General features: G+C 61.0%; 1 protein-coding gene across 1 annotated transcript in view; it reads left to right on the top strand.

The window, feature by feature from the left end:
- LOC102978493 (selenocysteine-specific elongation factor) overlaps positions 1 to 20,310 on the top strand; it is an 80,956-nt gene that overhangs the window by 32,741 nt on the left and 27,905 nt on the right. The window contains exon 3 of the mRNA XM_028479623.2: positions 18,621 to 19,277. Within this exon, the coding sequence (XP_028335424.1) occupies positions 18,621 to 19,277 (657 nt within the window). The remainder of the gene's footprint in view (positions 1 to 18,620; positions 19,278 to 20,310) is intronic.

Raw genomic sequence — 20,310 nt, 5'->3', positions numbered from 1 at the left:
TGTTTTAGAAAAGGATTAACTCTGCAATTCCTTTTAATTGCATGGTTCCTTCGTTCCCTGAAAATGTAGCTTTTTACAGAAATTTGGTCTCTGCAGCTTTCAGAAGCGGGCAGCATTTGGCACGTGGGGAGTACGACGGGTTCTCCCTCTGCGGTGCCCAGGGTTCCCTCTCTGGGCGCCCCCTGCCTCGTTGCAGCCCCTCTCCTGCACAGCGGGGGTCTGGAGGGTGGTCAGCAAGGAGTGAGCTCGGGGAAAGGCTGGGAACCGGGGCTTCTTCGGGGAGAGGGGGGTAGTTCAGCTCAGAGCCGTGTTCCCATGACCTTCAGGACACATGGCCTCAGCTGTGTGGCTGGCAGCCCCCTCCCCCAGCTTGGGCAGCTCTCTTCCTGTGTGACCTTGGTGGGTGTCCCCTGCTGGGCCTCTCCCCCCTCGGACAGGGTTCTGAGAAGGCGCTGGTCCCAGCCCTCGAGTATAGCTGCTCTTCTATGTCGGGCGCTCTTTCCGTCCCCTGCCGTTGGAGACACTCTTTGAAATCCTTCAAAATCCAGTTGGTGCGTCCGTCCTGGGGGCCGGAGCCCGGCGAGGTCCAAGTTAGGGCCAGTTGTCCTGCTTGGCTCTGCTTCTTTCCCAGAGGCGCCTGGCCGCTCCATCTTGGAGTCCCAGCCCCAAGCACGGTGCCCGGGTCGCCATCGCACTCGTGCGTGGCCGTCGGCCCCCACGGGGAGCACGGCAGGTGCAGAGAGCTTCCACCTCGGGTGGTCGGTCCTGGCGCTCAGGAGGCCTGTGTCGGGAAGATTCTGAGACGGAACTTTCAAAAGAGGGCGGGAAGCCCGCTCCCCAGCGGGTATGGGGCTAAGCATTTTCTGCCCGTCTTTCCTTCTGATTTAACCCCAGGCAGCCCTGTAGAGCGGTGCCGTTATAATGCTTTTCCCTCAGGGAGGACAGAACCAAAGTGCGGAGGACTGAGTCTTCACGCTGAGCTGCGGTGGGCTCGGACGGGCAGGGCCCTGGCGGCGCGCCGTCTTGGGCCAGGCTCTGTGCTCTGGGGTTTGGCCCTGTCCACCTGCCAGCCTCGGACACACGCAAAGGCGGGGGAGGGGGTCCTGCCGCCCGTGTGTCCCCAGGCTGCCCGGGACAGGAAAGCCTTTGTTCGGCTGAGCACCCCCCAGGAGAATGCCGGCGTTAGGAGAGGGTCGGCCCGCGCCCTCCAAGGAAGGACGGGGCGTCCTTGCTTGTTGAAAACTGGAATGTCGGCTAATGAGGAGCAGTTGAGAGACAGCTGGGCCACCATCCCTGGGGCAGAGCTCCCTGCGGTCCCCATTTCTCCTCGAGGTGCAGCCGTGGCTGGGCGGGAGGCTGCGGCTCGCAGCCTTCCGGTCACAGGACGCAGCAGAGCTCTGGGCCAAGGGGGTTTGGGGGGCGTGGTTCTCTTCCCTTTCCTTCTCTTCTCTCCTAACCATTTAGCTGTAAAGAACACTGAGACAGTTTTCCTGCTCACCGTGTTTTCTAGGGAATTCTAACCCCTTCTGCAAAGAGGGAGTTCCCCGGGAAGGTGGCCTGCTTTGGGGTGAGCGTTAGTTTGGACTGGGGAGGCTCTTGGTTGAAATCGGGCTCGGTCAAGTCACGTGGCCTCGTGGGTCTCGTCCCCTTGTCTGTGCGTCACTTCCCCGTCACGGCGTCGCTACAGGGTGACCGAACTGATCAGGGACCTGGTGCGTCGTAGATTCTGGGTGAAACGCTACCGCCTGCCAGCTGTGGGACTTGGGGGGGGTACTTACATCAATGGGACTCGTTTTCCTCAGCTGGAAAGTGGGGTGATGGTGGCAGCCGCCCCGCGCCGCGGGGACGCGTGGGTGCCTGGGGGGGCGCTCTGCACAGAGCGGGCGGCGCGTCCCTGCTATTACCTGCGCCCTGTGCCGGGGCCTGCCAGTCGGGACAGCGCTTACGCTTGCTGCCATCCTGGGGGTGGACGCTCATCCTGAACACACTCAGGAAACGGGCCCGTGCTTGGGGTCGCGGGGCTGGCAGGTCAGAGCCAGCAGAGCCGGGCCACGGGCCAGGCTCGGCTGAGCCTCTGCTCCGTGCGGCCAGAGGGCAGGACGTGCTCCCGACGGCAGAGGGGCCGCGGGCCTCGCCTGACAGAGGTCCTCCTTGGCCCCAGGTCCCTGCGGTGCTGCTGGCGGGAGGGCGCGGCTCCATCTCTGGAAGCCGTGCCCTCACCTGGGGGTGCAGTGCCACCCCGGCCAGCCGGTGCCTCCGGCCCGAGGCCCAGCCCTCTCCTGCACCGCCCGCGCCTCGGGATTGGAGGCCCTGACTTGGACGCACTTCTTTGGAATCTTCTCTTCTTCTCTGTTGATGACATCTATTTCTGATTATAAAAGCAGTGTATACCTAGTGGGAAAAATACAGAAAAGTATAAAGGGAAAAATTGACCATAATTCTTCAATCACTTTTATGTGAATTCCCTTTAATTCACTTAATTCTGTGCTATATATTTGTATATAGTGGAGATCACTCTATTTCATTTTTATTTAATATCACGTCACTATTTCTGATGCCTTTAGCATCGCTGTTTCACAGATACGTCCTCATGTCTTTGAAAATGCTTGGTTAGTTGCTCTTTTGTTGTTTCGTAACATTATTTTTATGTTAAATGCTTCCTTTCTTAAATTTTTCTAAAGTAATTTCAATTATGTGAGTGATCCTGAAGTACACCTTTACTGTAGCACCTCACGCATTGCTGGGAAGGGTACAGCCCTTTCTGACCCCCCTCAGCTCTAGTCTCTGTCACAGGGGTGTTGCCGCTTGTTTGTGGATCTGTCCTTTGAAGAATGATATTTACATAATTGTTGCTTTATTCAGTTATAATAGAAATGCATACTTGTGAAAAATTAATACACTGTCACCTAAAGCTGAAAGTGAAGGCTCCCTGAAATTCTGCTCTCCAGGAAGAACCAGCGTTAAGAGCACGTGCTCATCCTTTTTGACGTACACACACACACACGCACACATGCACGCATGTACACACGCACGTGCTCAGGAATAAAAGCACGGTGGGTTCCCTGATGGACCTGTTTGCTGTGTCAGTGTTTCCTCTTGACGTGCAGTGGTTCTGGTCCACAGGAGGGAGGCGCCACACCACCTGCCGTCCCCCGGGCCTGACTCTTGGACTGTCCCACGTTTCTCGCCGCGGGGAGGTTGCTGCACGGCTTCTCCCTGAGCGCCTTTTTAGGGCTGTTGGCAGCTTTCTGGCTGGCTGTTGACATGGCCGGTTGTCCCGTGTGCGGTGTCACGTGGTCCTGGAGGTCAGGGGGTGAGGGACGTGGGGGACGAGGAGCGAGCCCTGGGCCTGCGCGGAGCGTGGGTGCAGAGGAGCAGGGCGGGGAGCCGGGGCTGGGCCCGGTGCCGCCAGCCTCCGTGAACCGGCCGGCCCTCCCTCGGCGCTCTCGGTGCCATCATTTTCCCTCCATGACATTCGACAGCGGGGAGTTGGGTCGTTCGTTTCATCTCTTCTTAAGAAAAAGTTAAATTTATAATCCCAGCCCCGACCTTCCTTGTAACTCATGTGCTCATCCTGTTAACTGGTTTAATATATGGCACCACTATTTCATTAAACAACATACAGGAATAATTAGTTCAGCAACGATGCCTAAGAACAAAAGCCCTTGATTTAGTTTAACTTTATAAGTTGCTCTCGTTTGATGTGTAGGGACACATCTGGGGTCTTAAAGAAAGCAGAAAGAAAAATAGAAGACGTCTAGTCAGGCTGGGGGTTAGGGTTTTCCGAGCGCAGCAAGTAACCCTTTGGTCCCAGGCCCCACCGGCACCGCTCAAGCCCTGCACACACGGCCCGGGGTCCTCACGCTCCCGGCCTGGTGGCCCGTGCTTTCCCTCCACCCAGGCTTCCCCAAGTCTAGACCCTCCTTTTGTTCTTTCATTCACTCCACAGACCCCGAGCAGCGGGGCCTGCTGTGTGCGGCTGCGTCTCAGGCGCTCTGGGCGCAGCAGGTGAGCAAGGCTACGGCTGGCTCCGTCTTGCCCTGGGTCTTTTCTCCCGTCAGCCTTCCCTCCACCCACGCTGCCCCAGGGGCCTTGCTGACGGCGCGGTCGGCACACCTCGCCCCCGTGGCAGCATCTCACGGCCCCTTCTGCCGGCAGGGGGAGGCTCCAGCCCTGGCCCGACCTCCGGGCCCTGCACCGCCGGCTCTGGCCTCAGCTGCAGTCCCTGGTGCTCACAGGCTCCTCCCCGCCCTGCATGCGTCCTCCTGGGCCTCCGGGCCTTTGCCGCTCTCCTGCCTGAGCTGCTCTCGCCTCCTCGAGGCCCCGCACAAACGTCACCTCCCGTTTGGGTTCCCGCCCCAGCCGAGTCCCTGCCAAGTGGGAGCCGTGGCTGCTTCCTCAAGCCCCCGCCCTCCTCGCCTCCCTGCGGCAGCCCTTGCCACCTGGTGCACAGGAAGGGGCGGACTGTACGGCGGCTGGAAGCTCTGGGGGTGGGGGTGGAGGTCGTGTCCGACGGATCCTGGTCTCCCCAGACCCGGCAGAGTGCAGGGCACGCGGGAGGGTCTGGCCTGTTGCGCCGTCCTGGCCCAGCCCCATCTGTGTGAGTCTGAGAGCCGCAGGCTCCTCGGAAGTACGGGACCGTGTGAGCCAAGGGCTGCTGGGAGGCCTCGTCTGATGCCAGGTATAATGGGTGCTCCAGCAGTGGTAGCGCTGTCCTTGCAAAGGGGTTTTGGACCAAATTCACACAGATTTTGTTCCAGCTGGTTTTTTAGAGCCTCGAGGGCAGATTAAGTGACTATCTCTGGCTTTTGGTTCCTAGGGAACCGGGTTTGTGACAGGCAGACAGGTGCCCCACATTTGCAGGCCTCCAGCAGGGTCCCTGAGCCACCTGTCACAGCACCCTTCATCCCCGCCGTCCACTCCGTCTCCCGCTCCCCTTGCCCTGTCACCCAGGACAGCAGAAGGGTGCTCGCCTCTACCAGCAAGACCTGGCTAGAGTGTCAGGATCTCCCCTGGCCTCCCCGCAGGCAGTCAGCGAGCCCAGCTGGACGGTTGCCAGGCTGCACCAGGGTTGCCCCAAGCGGGAGTCGCTCCCACTCGGCAGGTCTGTGTCGCCCCTTGGCTGGCATCACTGCCCCGTCAAGCCATCCTGGTCCTTGCGTGTGGAGCTGAGGACCCATCCCGTGTCCCACGCTGCAGGCACCTTGCCTACCCGGCTCCTGATTCTCTCATGGGCCTGGGAGGGAGGCGGTATTTATCCCCACTTTCCAGGTGAGGACGCTGAGGCCCAGAGAGGTGAAATGCCATGCCCCGGCTCCAAGTCCTGGCCAGGGTGTGAGCCTAGGTGTGTCAGCTCCAGAAGCTCCTGCTGTTCTGGCTGCTCGGAAACTCCTCAGCCATGCAAAAGAGAGGCCTCTGGGTATGGCACACCTTTCCCACCTGGAAACATGCTCCCGTCTTCAGTGCCGTTCGCACTGCCGCCCCGTGTGCTTCCCAGGGCCCTGACCGCCCCGCGACCCCTCGCCCCATTTTCTCTTGCTCCTGACGCTGCAGGCAGAAGTACTAGGCCAGCGGGAAGGAGCAGCTCCCCCGCCTGGCTCCCTCTCCGGGGACAGCAGGCTTCAGGGGGCTCTCCTGTAATCTCTCTATCCACACAGCCCTCATTTTAATTTGCAAAATTGAACCCAGATCGAGAGCAGTAAAGCCAGAGGACGGTAAATATTCATGCCTCAGTGAGCGAGGGTGGCTCCATTACCGTCGCGAGATTGGGAGAATTACCTTGAGGATTATGTATATTCATGGGCCGATTTTTATTTGCGATATAACATGACTCACGTTGGCCTGTGTGTTACCCGTTCTACCCCAAACAGACTTTGCACGAAGCTTATGCCCTTAAGCTTCTGAAAGTCATCTCAAGTGGATTTCCCTCTGCTTCTGCTTCCTAGGAGACCGGTAGGAATAATAATCGCTGCAGCACCCAACCAGGGCCTGCGCGTGCATTCTCCTCTTTCCGCTTTACGAGACGTGGTGTGATTCTTGTGTCCAGGACACAGATGAGGAGACTGGACCTGCAGGTCCCACCCTGTTCTGCTCGCACGGCGGTCTCCCCGCCGGCTGCAGGACCGGGTCTTGCCTGTGCCGTGCGCCCAAGCTGAGAAGGTGCTCAGAGGCGACCGCCACGGGAGGCCTGTGGGCGGCGGCCCGCTCTGCGGGGCGTTTGGCTCCGCCGCCGCCGCCGCGGCGCCTCAGGCAGCACCCGCGGTGCCTGGCGGCCCGGATCGGGCACAGATGGATCTGACCGAGGCGTGTCTGGCTGCTGCAGCCACGGGGCCGCTGTTTCTGTTCCAGGCGGCTCAGCTCACAGGAGCCGGGCCTCAGAGCTCAGCAGGGGCAGCAAGCTGCTGCCCGCGGGCTGTTTTTATACATAAAGCTTTATGTCCGCAGCTGCTTTCATGCTACGACAGCGAAGTTGAATAGTTGCGACAGAGGCGGTAGGGCCCGCAGAGCCTGAAGTAGCTGCTGTCTGGAGTTTTACAGAAAAGTTTGCAACCCCTGGTCCATCTCCTTTGGGGAAGCTGGGCCTTCAAGCCTTTTCTCATGCCGGGCACTGGCTGGGTGCCCTCACGTCTCATCATTTCATTGTCGCGGTAACCCCGCGGGAGCCAGGATGCACATCTCCTTTCTGTTGGTGATGAAGTAGTAACCAGTAATCGTGTTGATCGCTAATCTTTATTGAACAGTTTCTAGCTTTTTGATGCCATGAAAACTGTTCCACACAGATTACCCAGCGTAATCCCCGCAACTGCCTGGTGAGGCAGGGGCGTTTTCCATTTGAGGAAAGAGAGAGAGGTTAAGCCCCTTGCCCAGGGTCGCGGGATAACTCAAGGGATTTGAACCGGGAAGTCTGACTCCAGGACCTGCTTAGTAACCGCTGCGCCACACAGAGGCGCGCCCCCTTGCCCTCAGTCACACGTTCGTTCAGCGGTTTTTGCCGCCGAGGATGTACCAGGTCCCCTCCCCTGGGGGCAGGATACAAAGACTCAGAGCTGTGTGTTCTCAGAGAGGCCTGGCGCAGAGCTCCCCCCGCAGGGTCTGCATCCTGGCCCCACCACTGCTGAGCTGGGTGACCTTGGGCCCCCGTCAGGTCCCCTGGACAGCGCGGGTCACGGTAGGACGGACCCTCAGGGGCTTCGCGGGGACTGAGCTGGCTGATGTACGAGAGCCTGTCGTTGGAACACTGCCCGGGGTGTACAGTAGGTGCTCCCCGCACGTCAGCGCTGGGGGGCGGGGGCGGGGAGGTGATGATGGTGACCGTGGCGGAGGAGGCACAAGCGGCCCTGGGAACCTGGGCAGAGTCTTGGAAGGCGGCCCAGGGCAGTGGAGCCTCAGCTGAGGCTGAGGAGTCAGCGGGCAGAGCAGTGGGGGTCCTGAGGACACGAAGAGGAGGCCGCTCGTCAGTTGCACGTGGCAGGCCCCCAGTCGCCTGAATGGCTTGGCTTGGTGGATGGCCCATTGGTTAGCGCGTTAGAGTGTCTGCAGACCACAGGCTCCTGGGACAGAGCGCAGTGGCCAAGCTCCGGGGCAGAGACTGGAGTGGACCTCAGCGGTCGGTTTGGAGCCGGGGCAGGTGGTGCTGGGCCACGGGGTGGGAGGGGGGCTTGGGTCTGGAGCTGGCGGAGCGGGGCTTGGACCCCGCTTCCGCCCTGCCTCCACCTCCGCCTGTGCCGCTCCTCTTGTCCATTGCTTGTCCACAGCTGTCCTTCCAGCTGTCGCCTTGACGGGAAGCTCCGAGCATCTGACTCTCCACCCACGCTGGGGCCGCTTATTTCCTTGACTTTTTCACATTCAAAGTTCCTGCTTACGTGTCTAAAGTAATTTTCATTAATCTCAACTACAACTCCTGAACTTTTCAGATAGTATTAATATTGACACCTCAGCCTACTTTCTGGGCCAGAGCTTATAAATTCATCACAGCTTTTGGGGAAGAGCTCCTCTCAGCCCCACACAGCAGGTAGATGTGTTGGTTGCCTACACGCAGGAATAATTCACATTCGAGAAATCTCTCCAGGTTTCCAGGAAGACATTTGTCCGCCCCGAGCTTTGCCTGTACCTTTGGAAAGATCTCTTGGGTGTGGAAGGCAAATCTGCTGGCCGAAGCCAAGCCTCCTCTGAGCCGCTCCGGTCGCCTGGCTCCTCGGAGCTCTCCCCCTCAGGGTGGCTTCTCAGGGGCCAAGCTCAGCAGAGCCGAAGGGCCTTCTCTGTGCCGCAGCCGAGCCCGTCTGGTTTGCTGGCTCTGGCTGGGGTTATTCGTGGCTGGAGATTTCAGAGCTTGGCCTGGGTGTGGGAAGCAGGTATGAGTGCCCTTGACCTTATGCAGTTTTCTGCGGCAGGGCTTCAGGGTGAATGCCACCACGTGCCAGGGACTGGCAGCCCAGGGCCAGCAGGTCAGTTTCCTGCAGTGTCAGTTTTCGAAAGGGCAGTTAATTCCAAACCTTATCTTTATTTTAAAACAAACATGGATCTGTTACGGTGTAGAACACGAAAGTTTCCGTGAATCTTTAAGCTTGGGACGTGGCAGACATTCTGTGCTCCCGGCAGGCGGCATCCTGCACCTGCTCTCCTCCGCCATCAGGAGAGGCGGGAGCGCTTCCTGGCGTCTTTCAGGGCAGCTGGGCTCCGGGGCCGGTGGAAAACGCAGGTTTCCTGTAGGTCTTCGGGCTCCTTCCTGCACTGTGACACCGGGAGCTTTCCCTGAAGGAAAGCCCAGGGAAGGGGGAGAGGGACCCAGAAGGAGAAGGTGCTCTTTCCTTTCTGATACTCTCCTGGTCTCATTTGCATGGCATTGTCCTTCAACCCAGTTCAGATGTCACCTCCTCTCCTGGCCCCCTGAGCCCTCTCTCACGGCATAACAGCTGTCCTAAGTGGCACTTATATCTGCCCCACATGCTCCCAGGGTCAAGTGTAAGGCCTGCCTCGGAGCAGGCGCTACAAGAACGTGTTGAGTTAAACCCAGCTGAGGGAACGTGGGTGATGGCTTTGAAAACGGGGCTTGAAGAATGCCCGCGTGCGAGGTGAACAGGAAGGCACGTGGCCTGGCGCGCTTGCGGGAGCAGAGGGTGGAGGGTGCCGGGCCCGGGCGAGCGCTGGGAGAGCCCCGTACTGCCGCGGGAGGAGGCGGGGCCGGGCGCCAGAGGGGTGACGCCGGACCCCTGGAGCCCCGTGGGCTGAAGGCCGGCGGCGTCTGGCCCGGGCTCTGTACGAGGCGGGTGGCCCGGCAGAAACGTGGGGAAGGGGCGCTCTTGGGGAGTCTGAGCCAGAAGTGAGGCCCAGCGGGCGGGAAGAGGCTCTGAGATTTGCCACTGACGGGCTGCGAGCCCTTGAAGGACGAGGATGGAGCCAGGGGCTGAGCTTGGGCCGCCGCGCCCCCCGAGGACCCGCGCTCCCCGGACCTCTGCAGATGTGGACACAGGCCGCTTGCGTTGCTACGACATCTGGGCCAGGGGTACGAGCCGCTTTACCGGTGACAACACTGAAGCTCGGAAACACTACAGAGCTCACCCCAAGCTCAGAGCGCGCGCGGAGGCGGTGCCCACCCAGGAGCGGGGCCCGGGGGGCCGCGGAGGGGACGGGCTGAGGGGCCCGGCCCTTGGGACCGCGGGCCCCTTCTGTCCACCTGGGATCCAGGCCGCCCGGTTGGTTCTCCGAGGCCCAGGTGTGGTCGTGTTTGCTGCTCCGGCCACAGCTTCTCCAGGCTCAGCCCCGGGACAGAGCTGGCCCCCTTGGCGCACCTCCCAAGGATTCCTTACCCCCCAAAAAGCCCAAGGATGTCGTTAAAAACAATTAAAGCCCCAGTCGTATGGAAAACAGAAGAATCAGGCATTGGTGTAATTCAATTTAAAGTTTTATGGGATGACAAATGCGTGGAGGGTGGCTGCAAGGAGGAACGTGAAGCTTCCTGGCAGGCCCCTTGTCACTTTTACGGTTTTCATTGTTGCAGGCCTGGGTGGTTAATAACCAGGGTTAGTTTGTGAGGTCGCAGTGGAGGGGTGGGGCCTTCGCCGGCCGAGTGCTAGAAACCGAATCCCTGCCCTTCCTCCCCGCTGCCCACCACGTGGCAGGTATCGAGGGGGGCCGGCCGCGAGTAGAAGGACCCAGCCTGCCCACGGGCCGCTGGCGCCCGGCGCGGGAGCCCCCCGAAGGGAGCCCCCCGAAGGGACCCCGACGCGCAGGCACGTGGCGGGCATGCCAGTGGGGCCGTCAGGAGCCCTGTCGGGGCTCCGGGACCCTGGGCAGGGGCCTGGACTGGTGTGGGGCGGGACCGGGGAGGCGGGCAAGGCGCACGCCGGGCCCAGGGGTGACTGACCACTGGGACCGCAGCCTGGCCGGGCGCTTGGGGCCGGGCGGGCCCCCCGGAGAAGATAGACACGCAGGCAGGCAGAGCCCCACTCCATCTCTGACCCTGGAGCTCGGTCTCTGGGTCCCCAGGCTTCTGAAGACCCTCCTCCTTTTCTTAGGGGGTGTTTCTCATTTCTCCGCGGGGACCCCGGAGAGGAAGGTCTCCTCGGCTCTCCTCCTCCCCAGGGAGTAGTTGGCTTTAGTTAGGCCCCAGTGGGATGTTTGCATGGAGCAGAGCCCACCTCTGAACAGCCAGCACCGTCCCCCAACACAAGGCCGGGCGGGGGGAGAGTGGCCTGTGCTGCTAGGGCCCAGCTCCTGGCACTGGAGCCCAGGGGGCAGTGGGCCCAGGAGCAGAGCCAGGACAGAGAGGGGCCTGGCCTGACCTCCTGCGGTGTGTCACCCTCCCTGGGAGCACGCCCTGGAGGCCGCTGGGCCTGGCAGGGTCGCTCGCTGTGCGGAGGGGCTTTCGCCGCTCTGCCTTGGGGTGAAGCGGCGGCAGCAGGGACCCCGAGGGGCTGCCGTCCTAGTGATCTGCCAGCTGGGCAGCAGTTACGGAGCCCGCGGTACCGGTGCCGTGCCGGCGCCGTCTGCGAGGAGGCCTCTCCCAGCACTGCTGGAGGCTGTGGGCTGCCAGTTGGGAAGACCTGGTGAAACGGAAGCTGTGCTCCCCTCACCACAGTCTTCTGCCCCGATACCTGCTCGCGGACGCTCTGTGTGCGTGTGTGGGCTGACGCTACAGGAACGGCCACCGCAGCCTCGTTCGCGGCGGCCCACGTGTCCATCAGTAAGGGCGCAGATAAATAAAAGGTGGCATTTTCGTGTAAAGAAGTGCTATGCAGCAGTCAGAAAGAAGAACCTGGATAGATTGTACGAATAGATAGGTCGGTATCTACGTAAATATACAGACGAATATACAGAGATAGATCTGTATACAGATATGTCTCCCAATACGAATAGATGTCAAAACCACAACACAGAGGAAGAAGACAAGTATTTGAATTAAACAGTAATAGGGCGCCGTCGTATCAGATAACAATCGGTACTATCCAGGGTGCACACGTGGCTGTAAATGTATACAGTGGGACACGTGAGGACTTCGTGAGGGTGATTGCTCCAGGGAGCTGAGGCCGGGGACGGGACTGGGGCCTTCAACTGCACATCAAGACAAAGTACAAGTGACAGACTCACAGAGGTCAATTCCGGTGGTGGGAACACAGGTAGTTACTACGTCACTTGACTCCCTGTACCTTTCTGAATGGTTGTCATTTCTCTAAAAAAGTAAGCGGGTGGGAACTGAGTGCCCAGGGCCCACCTACTCCCCACTCCTGCAGCCTCCGCAGCTCACGCCGCTTTCTCCCCGAGCAGCATCCCGAGTTTGGCTTTTTTGTGCAAGATGCAATTAACGCATTAGGCGGGGGAAGTCTTATCTGTACCCGGCCCAGCTCAAAGAAGAGGGAGAAATAAGAGCAGCCAAATTGAAGCCTTATTAAACCAAATTGGTTAGGTCTGATGGAGCCAAACCTAGACGGATCTTTAAAAGCTTATTTCATTTTTCCCTCCGGTCTGAACCTCTTTGAATTGAAGTAACTGATCCTGGTGTAAGCTTATTAGTGTCAACCTTGTGTGTTTCTTTTCCTCTCCAATTTACATTTTATTAAGTAATGATGAAGTTGCGAGGCCTCGACCCTCGCCGTTGGCACAGCCAGGAGCTTCCAGGCTCATTAATGGAACGAAAACGGATAATGGGGTCCAATCTCATTACAGCCGGTACCATTATTACAGAAATCTCTGCACATCAGAAAGACTGCTGAGTCCCCTTCTTTCCAGCATCTGTTGATGCTGGAGGATGTCAGGGGGCCCCAGACCTGCTGTTCCTTTGCAGGAGGCTGCAATGGTGTTGGCCCATCCATTTCTTACCCTACGGAGGAACGCTGCCAGAGAGCTCCCTCGTGGGGTGGAGTGTACCGTGCGCTCCGTGGTGGGGTCGATGCATGTGATGTGGTGTAAGAATAGGGGCTTTCAGGATGGGCAGATCCGGACGCGGTGGGCACGTGCCGTACCCTCTGGGCCTCAGCCCCGTGGTCTGTAAAATGCGGTCGCTGTTACCACCTGGACAGTTGTTGGGCGAACGGTAAGGACCAGCTCATCGCTTGGTGAGCATTCAGCCGATGTGTCTCTCCTCTGCCTTCGGTGCCGGCCGATGGTGAAATCGTTGAGGTCTCCGTCCTGTGGCCGGGTGCCCGCTCTTCCACGCACGCTGCTCTGGAGAGCAGAGACGGACGCCTGGTGAACCCCACCTCGGGTCACTTCTAGGCCGGTGTTCGGTGGCCTCGGAAAGAGCCCCGCGATCGTGAGCCCAGCATCCTGCCGAGTGCTCCAGATGCTGGAAACCACAGTGCAGAGGCTCAGAAGACGTGCGTTAGGCCTGGGGGCACATGGGGCATTGGTTTGCTCTCCCACCTGGTCCGTCACAGACCTCCACGGAGGGCCTGTCCTGTGCCGGGGCCCTGCCACCCAGAGACAAGACGCCAGGGGTGGCCGGAGGGGGCGGAGCAGCTGAGAAGTCAGGTCTGAAACCGTCCACTGCGCCTGGCCAGGGCAGGAGAGAGGGGCTGGGCGCCCTGCCTCTGCCCTCCCGGCTCTAGAGGCGGCCCTGACTCCCCGGCTCCTTCCCTGGAGCCGCCTTTCTGGGTTCGCGCCGGTGGCGGTGGGGGCACCCACCCCGCGGCCCCTGGCTCTGCCCAGCTCTGCAGGGCAGCGCGCTTCCTGCCCAGCTGCTCGGGCGGTCGGGAGACCCGCTGGGATGTCAGGCCCGCCCCGCCGTCCCAGCGCTTACTGTCCCAAGTCTCGGCCTGTTTGCTTTGTGACCTTGGAGACATCGAAAACCTCCTTCTTCATCCATAAAATTGAATGTAAAAGTATCGACCTACCTCGTTGGGTTTACATGAAGAATAACCGACCCAGATGATGGAAAGACTTCTTTGTTAATCAGACAGGGCTCAACTGCTTAGCAAGCGTGAACCTGAGTTTGAAAATCTGTTTGCCTGCTTGACGTTTTCCTTCTTCCTTGGGCCCGTCCTCCCTCCCCAGAAGTGCCTGGTGCCAGGGGGACGGGAGGAGGCCCTGCAGGCAGCCAGCCCTCGTGGGAGCTGAGCTCAGGCGGCCGGCCTGCTGATCCCAAGCAGAAGGCCTTCCTGTCCCCCTCGACGGCATCCCTCCCCCCGCCACCCGCCTTCTCTGTTGTCACTGTTGGTGAGCCTCAGCCCTGCTTCTCCCCTGCTTGGAAGGCTCCCCACCCTGGGGGTGGTCTGGAACCTCTAACTGCCCATCCAGCCTCGGGGCCAGTCTTGCCCCCCCACGCAGGTGTGGAGCTCCACAGGCCTTTGAGGATGTGTAGGTCCCAGGCCAGGACTGGAACTCCCTGGGGCAGGGACCGTGCTGCACCGTTTACACCACACATGTGTGGTGAGGTCTCCTATCTGTCAGGCGCTGCGCTGGGCACTAGAGATGTGAATGGGAAAAACAAAATAAAAACAAAGCCCCTGCCTCGTGGAGGCCACATCCCATGCGGGAGAGAGAGTCAGTGAGCAGATACGTAATATGTCGGGGGTGGAGAGCGCTGTGAACAAAAGGAAACAAGCAAAAGAAGACAGAGGAATGGGGGCGGTGGTCCTGTCTCTTACTGGGTTGCAGGCTGGGGGGGTGGTCAAGGATGGATAAACATTTGAGCAGAGACAGGAAGGAAATGAGGGAATGAGAAATGTGGCCCTCTGGGGGAAGAGCATCCTGGTCAGAGGCCCTGGCAAGCGCAAAGGCCCTGGGGTAGGAGCCTGGCGCGTCTGAGGAGCAGGAAGGGTCGTGCGACTGACGTGACGTGGGTGGGGGTGGAGCAGTCGTAGCAAATGAAACCAGGGCAACGGCAGGGACCGACTGTGAGGCCCAGTCAGAGTGCGGACGTGAGCTTTCACAGAGCGAGCTGGAAGGCAGGGAGGGCGCAGGGCACGACGACCCTCACAGTCAGGGGGGCCGGCGGTGGGGGTGCGGTGGGCGCAGCGGAGGGGCCCGGGTGCTGGGCCTGTGTGGGAGGTAAAGCCTCCCGGGTCTCCTGATGACGGGCACGGCGGCGAGGGTCACGCAGGATCAGGGAACAACGGAAGTGGCGCTCCCGAGGAGGACGGGGCCGCAGGGCGGTCCAGGAGGAACTTAGCGCGTGTCTCCTCCGCGCAGCCTGCCCTCCCCTCGTGTGTCTCCCGACGCCTCCTGCCCTCTGAGCTCTCGGCTGCCCTCAGGCTGGATGCTGGACGTGCCCGTCACCCCCGCCTCCGCCGCCCATCCCGCTGCTGCTGCAGAAAGGTCCCGAGTATCCTCCTTGCTGGCTTCCCGCCTTCCTTTCCTGTTCCCTGGCCCCCCGCCCCCGCGCCACGCAGCCAAGTGACCTTGTGAGGTGACCACTGGAGCGCGTCCTCCCTCTGCTCAGCCCCGGGCCCCCACCGCCGGGACGTCTCTTGTCCTTCTCATGGTGCAGGCGCTGGCCCCACTCCCCTGGCCACCTCTTTTCCTGCCCGCCTTGGGGCCTCGGGCCCGCTCCGCTCTTGCCCTGCCTGGAGCCCCTGCGGGTGGTCCCTTCTCCTCCTTCTGGTCTCAGCTTCAGTGCCACCTCCTCAGGGAAGCCCTCCCTGACCACTCAGGAGTCATTAGGTCATTAGCTGATGGTTTAATTAACGTCCCCCCACCCGCAAGCAGTCAGTTCCATAAGGTCAAAACTGTGTCCGCTGTCCCTGGGCCGTTCCAGGGCCTGGGCCGGAGCTTGAGGGAAACTGGGTGACACGTGGTGAGTGGGTGTGTGGATGGCACCTCAGCCCCTCCACGTGGGTCTTAGCGAGGATTTGGTGAGCGAGTTGAGCAGGAGCGTCTCCCAAAGTTGCCCAGGAAATGACAGGAAAGCCTCTTTTTCCCACCTTTAAGCTGGTGAAACTATCCACGTGTCCTTGTTAGTGTCCTCGGTGGGATCTCGTGTTCCTGATGTGGACCCGGGGGAGCTTGGCGGCCGACGGCGTGGTGCCCCGCTGCCCGTCCCCGTCTTGATCTGTTTCACAATTTCCTGTCTGGGCCCTAAAATCTTGATTTGCACAGTTATCTGTCTTGCTGCTCTTCCCGGCGCCCTCTTAGGGCATCTTTATTATTTCAGTCCTAAGAACCTGAGCTCCGTGGGGAAGAGAAAATGCTTCGAGTAGCGCCTGCTTGACCCTAGGCCTGGGGCGCCGGGGGGACCGTCAGGTGGCACGAGGCCCTGGCCACCCTCGGGAGGCTCGTGAACACGCGGGCCCCGCTCAGGCCCCTGCGGGTCTGGGCCCCGAGCTCGTGCTCTGCCAGCTGTGCTCTGGCCATGAGGCGCGCGTCTCTTCTCCCTCCTGAGGGGCTGCCGTGGGCCGGCTCCGTCGGCAGCCCTCCGTGCCGGGCGCTGGGGCTGCAGCAGCAGGTGGAGCGTGGCCCTGTCTTCAGGGTCTAGGAGGGGGACAGACACATCTGACGGACAGAAATGAAGAAGTCAGACAGTGCCGAACGGTGGAGAAGACGTGTGTCCCCTGGGCGGACACATCCACCGGGTGGATGTGCCCCGGTGCTCAGTTTACCTGGCGGAGGCAAGCGCTCACCCGCCTGTGACCCAGCAGCCCTCGTCCAGGTCTGGGTCCTGCAGCCCTGTCCCCACACCTGCACCCGCAGGGCTCCTGCATAGGAGGGGACCCGTCGCACCACACCCAGCAGAAAACTGGAGACCACCCAGGGGCTCGTGGAAGGGAGACTGGACGGGGGCCTGCGTGCACCGTGAGATGCATGGCCTCACGACAGGTAAGCTGCAGGTGCAGGCAGCACGGGCACCAACTCCAAGTTCAGGATCTCACAACACAAAGCAAGTTATCGATTAGACACATGCACTACATACGTGGTAAATCTACACGATTATAGACACGTATCAATAAAAAGAAAAGGCATGTTACACGCCAAATTCAAGAGAGCAGTTCCCTCCGGCTGGGGGGCAGGCAGGAGAACTGGCTGGGGGAGGAGCAGGTGGGGAGACAGACGTTGATGGTAATGTTTTGGTTTAGATTGTAATTTAAGTCAGTAAATGCACGGGGGCAGGGACTGACAGAGCTGTCAGCCAGCAGTGAGCACAGAGAAAGTCAGGCTCAGAGTCAGCCGAGGAGGACAGGCAGCTCTGTCCAGAGTGGGCGGGGAGGAGGTGCCTTGGGAGCTGGGGTTTAGGGATGGATGGGAATTTGCCCGGCGGAGGTAGTCCCAGGGAGAGGAGCCTCAGGGGCAAAGCTCAGAGGCGTGTCTGCGGGGAAAATGTCCAGGCCGGGGCGTAAGCGTTGCGAAGAGCTGTCGAGTGGGCCATGCGGTGGGAGGTTCCAGGGAAGGCCGCTCGCACTCTCGGGGGAGCCAGGCCAGCAGGAGTCCCGGTGGGGCAGCAGAGGGGGTGCCCTGGGTGGGGGCACTGATCCCCCGTGGAATTTCAGTTGATCAGAGGGTCTTCCTCATCACGACATCTCCACCCACGAGGTTTGGAAGTCACGCTGTAGGAGACGGGAAGCCACCAGCACTAGGCTCGTGCCGAGGAAGTACTTCATCAGACGTGTTAGGGAGCTGGCCTGGAGGGCCTCCGGGGCTGAGGGCCAGGGGACAGCTCCCGGCTCCGGGGGGAGGAGGCATGACTGCGTCCTGCCTCGCTGGGCAGAGGCTTAGTGCAAGATAATGTTCTCCGGTTCCTCTGAGGTGCATTCCTGAAAACCTTAGTTTCCCGTTGCCCTTACAGACCATTTCAGAGATGTTTTATGTTTCTCTTTGATTGATCTTGGCTGTGGCTTTTGACACTGTGCTTCTCACTTTCTCTGCCCCCTGACCTCCTGGTTAGGTCGTTAATGGTCTTTAAACAAACACTTAAGTATCAGGCTCTCCAGGAAAGGACTGGGCTCCTGCGGCTCACGTCAGCGCAGCGCCCCCTTTACGGAGGGAAAACGGGGGTTCCGCACACCCGACTTCGTAGACGGGGTGCTCGCGACCTGAAGGTCGGAGTTGTCTTTGGTGTGATGATTTTTGATGGCGGGTTTTCTGAAATCGATTTCACGTTTCTCTGCTGCGCTAACCAGAGGTCCCAGCACAGATTTGATCTTATCACTGCGACGTGGATCTCGGCATAGACGTTTGTTCATCTTGTGAACGTTGGCTGGGGCCTTTTCTGTGTCTGTTCCTGATTTAGCAACCGTGGGTGCAGAGATGTGCTGGCGTGTTGGTCGGCGTGATGGTTTGCAAACAGATCGGGCGCTCCTTTGCCATCGCTCCTGGTGACGTCCGGCCTGCTCCCCCGCTGCAGGGCCTCCCCCCACCCCCGCCTTTGCACCTGCGGGTCCCCCCATTTAGAGTGGACTTTCTCTGGCCTCCGCACAGCTGGTTCTTACGATGGCGTCTCGGCTCAGACGTGGCCTCCGCAGAGGTCTCCCTGACCCCTGACGGCAAACAGCCCCACTCTCCCCACCCCCGGGCCGCCTCCAGCGTCACCGTGTGTTGCTTCCTCTGGAGCGTCTCGTAAACAGTATACAGATTATGGTGGCATTAGTTACATGTATCTATACACAGAAATGTTACGTATCGGTTTTATTTATGTTAATATAAATTTTGTTAATATATTTGTAACGTTGTTGCTGTTTCTGGACGCTCAGCTCTTTGAAAACATAGCTGGCTCTGTCCCACTCCCGGAACAGTGCCTGGCACACAGCAGCCCCAGGGGACCGTGTGTCTGGTGACTGAAGAGCCGCTCTGCCCTGGGGAAGCCCGCCGGCTGGCAGCGGGCAGGTCCAGAGCCGGCAGCGACAGCACCGCAGGTGGTGTGGGTCAGGAGGGGCTGGGGCAGCGCTGAGGAGGGCCGGCAGGGAAGCAAACCTAAACAGGGGGCTGGGGAAGAAAGCGTGGGATGGGGCCTGGGGGTGGAGCAGGAGGAGAGGGGCCCCGGCGGTGCTGGATGGGCCGCAGTAACCGCTGCCCGCGTCCCGGCCTGGGTGCCCTGTGAGCCTGGCGCCGCGTTTGCAGGGTGGAGCCTGCTCCGTGCCAGGGGCGTGTGACCCGGTGCCGGCGAGCGTTGGTGGCGCCGGGACGGGGGCTTCTCCACCCGGGGCCCCCCAGCCTTGAGGCTCGGCCTCAGAGCTCCCTCTCTTGCTCCCGACCAGGTGGTGAGGAAGGTGAAGTCCATGCAGATGTTCCACACACCCGTCACCTCTGCCGTGCAGGGGGACCGGCTGGGCATCTGTGTCACCCAGTTCGACCCCAGGCTGCTGGAGCGTGGCCTGGTGTGCGCCCCCGAGTCCCTGCACACGGTCCACGCAGCCGTCATGTCCGTGGAGAAGATCCCCTATTTCCGGGGGCCCCTGCAGACCAGGGCCAAGTTCCACGTCACCGTGGGCCACGAGACGGTCATGGGCCGGGCGATGTTCTTCAGCCCTGCCCCCGACGGCTTCGACCGTGAGCCCGTGCTGGACTCCTTCGACTTCTCCCGGGAGTACCTCTTCCAGGAGCAGTTCCTGTGCCCCGGCTCGGTGCCGGCCGAGGCGGACGGCGGTGGGGCCGACAGCAGGGTGGGCCAGGCCTCCGAAGGCCGCTGCCCCCGGCAGCAGTGGGCCCTCGTGGAATTCGAGAAGCCCGTCACCTGCCCGCGGCTGTGCCTGGCGATCGGCTCCAGGCTGGACGCGGACATCCACGCCAACACGTGCCGGCTGGCCTTCCACGGCGTCCTGCTCCACGGGCTGGAAGATAAGAACTACGCCGAGAGCGCGCTGCCCAGGCTGCGAGTGTACAAGCTGAAGCACAAGCACGGCATCGTGGAGCGGGTAAGCAGCCTCCCCTCCCTCCCGCCCACCGCCCTGCCCGGTCTGACAGCCAGGAAGGCCGTGGAGAGCTGGCTCCAGCGCCCGCGGTCTCCAGACAGGGAGCCAGGCGGGAGTGGCCTGCATCCTCTCCGCCAGTTAGAGCCAGGCTGACACGCAGGCGGGGCCCATGAACCCGCCTGGCCCGCCGGGTCAGTGCAGGTGGTTCCTTGGGCGCCCCCCCGCCCCCCATCACCTGCGCCTGCAGCCCTGCATGGGAGCCCATGCCTACCGGGCCGCAGGGTGAATGGGTGGACAAACGCGCAGGCCCCACGGTCCCTGTGGCGTGTGCTCGTGGGGGTCCGGGATGGCAGTGGGCGGTCCTGGGACTCGGCCGGCTTCCGCTGACTCAGAGCAGCAGTGCTGAGACCCCAGGGTCAGGGAACTCAGGTTCGTGTGGGGTCTGCCCTGAGGTTCTCAGCAGGCCGTGTGGTTCTCTTCCTCGTGCAGCAGGGGAGGGTCACCCCTCCTGGTCCAGCCCTGAGTCAGCGCGGGCTCCGGGTGACAGGAGGAGGTGTCCAGGGCCTGACGGTGGGTGTGCCGGGGTTTCCTTCCATCACCCACGCCCTCTGGTCTCCCCCGCTCCCCCGGGCCCCCGGGTGTTCCCCTCCCACCCCACCCCTCCCTTCTCAGGATCCTCCCTGGCTGCTCAGGCCCTGCACCCCTTCCTCTCCAGCCCTGTGGGGAGATGAGAAACGCCCTTCCTCACCCACTCGCAGGTCCAGATGCCGGATCCTCAGCCCCATGGGCTTGGGCACAGCGCTGCGGCCCAGCCAGCGGAGCCAGGGCTCCTGTGCTGCCTCCTGCACACCCTGGAGCTGGTGCACGCGGCTGCCCTCCGCTAAGTTGTTTACTCTGTGGGCCCCTGTTTCCTCATTTGTAAAAATCACATGGACGTGGGACTTCCCTGGTGGCTCAGTGGTTAAGAATCCGCCTGTCATGGGCTTCCCTGGTGGCGCAGTGGTTGAGAGTCCGCCTGCCGATGCAGGGGACGCGG

The sequence above is a fragment of the Physeter macrocephalus genome, chromosome 18, assembly GCF_002837175.3.
Source record: "Physeter macrocephalus isolate SW-GA chromosome 18, ASM283717v5, whole genome shotgun sequence".
Classification (NCBI taxonomy): domain Eukaryota; kingdom Metazoa; phylum Chordata; class Mammalia; order Artiodactyla; family Physeteridae; genus Physeter; species Physeter macrocephalus.
The sequence above is the reverse complement of the archived record's forward strand: the minus strand, read 5'-3'. Positions and strand labels throughout refer to the sequence as shown.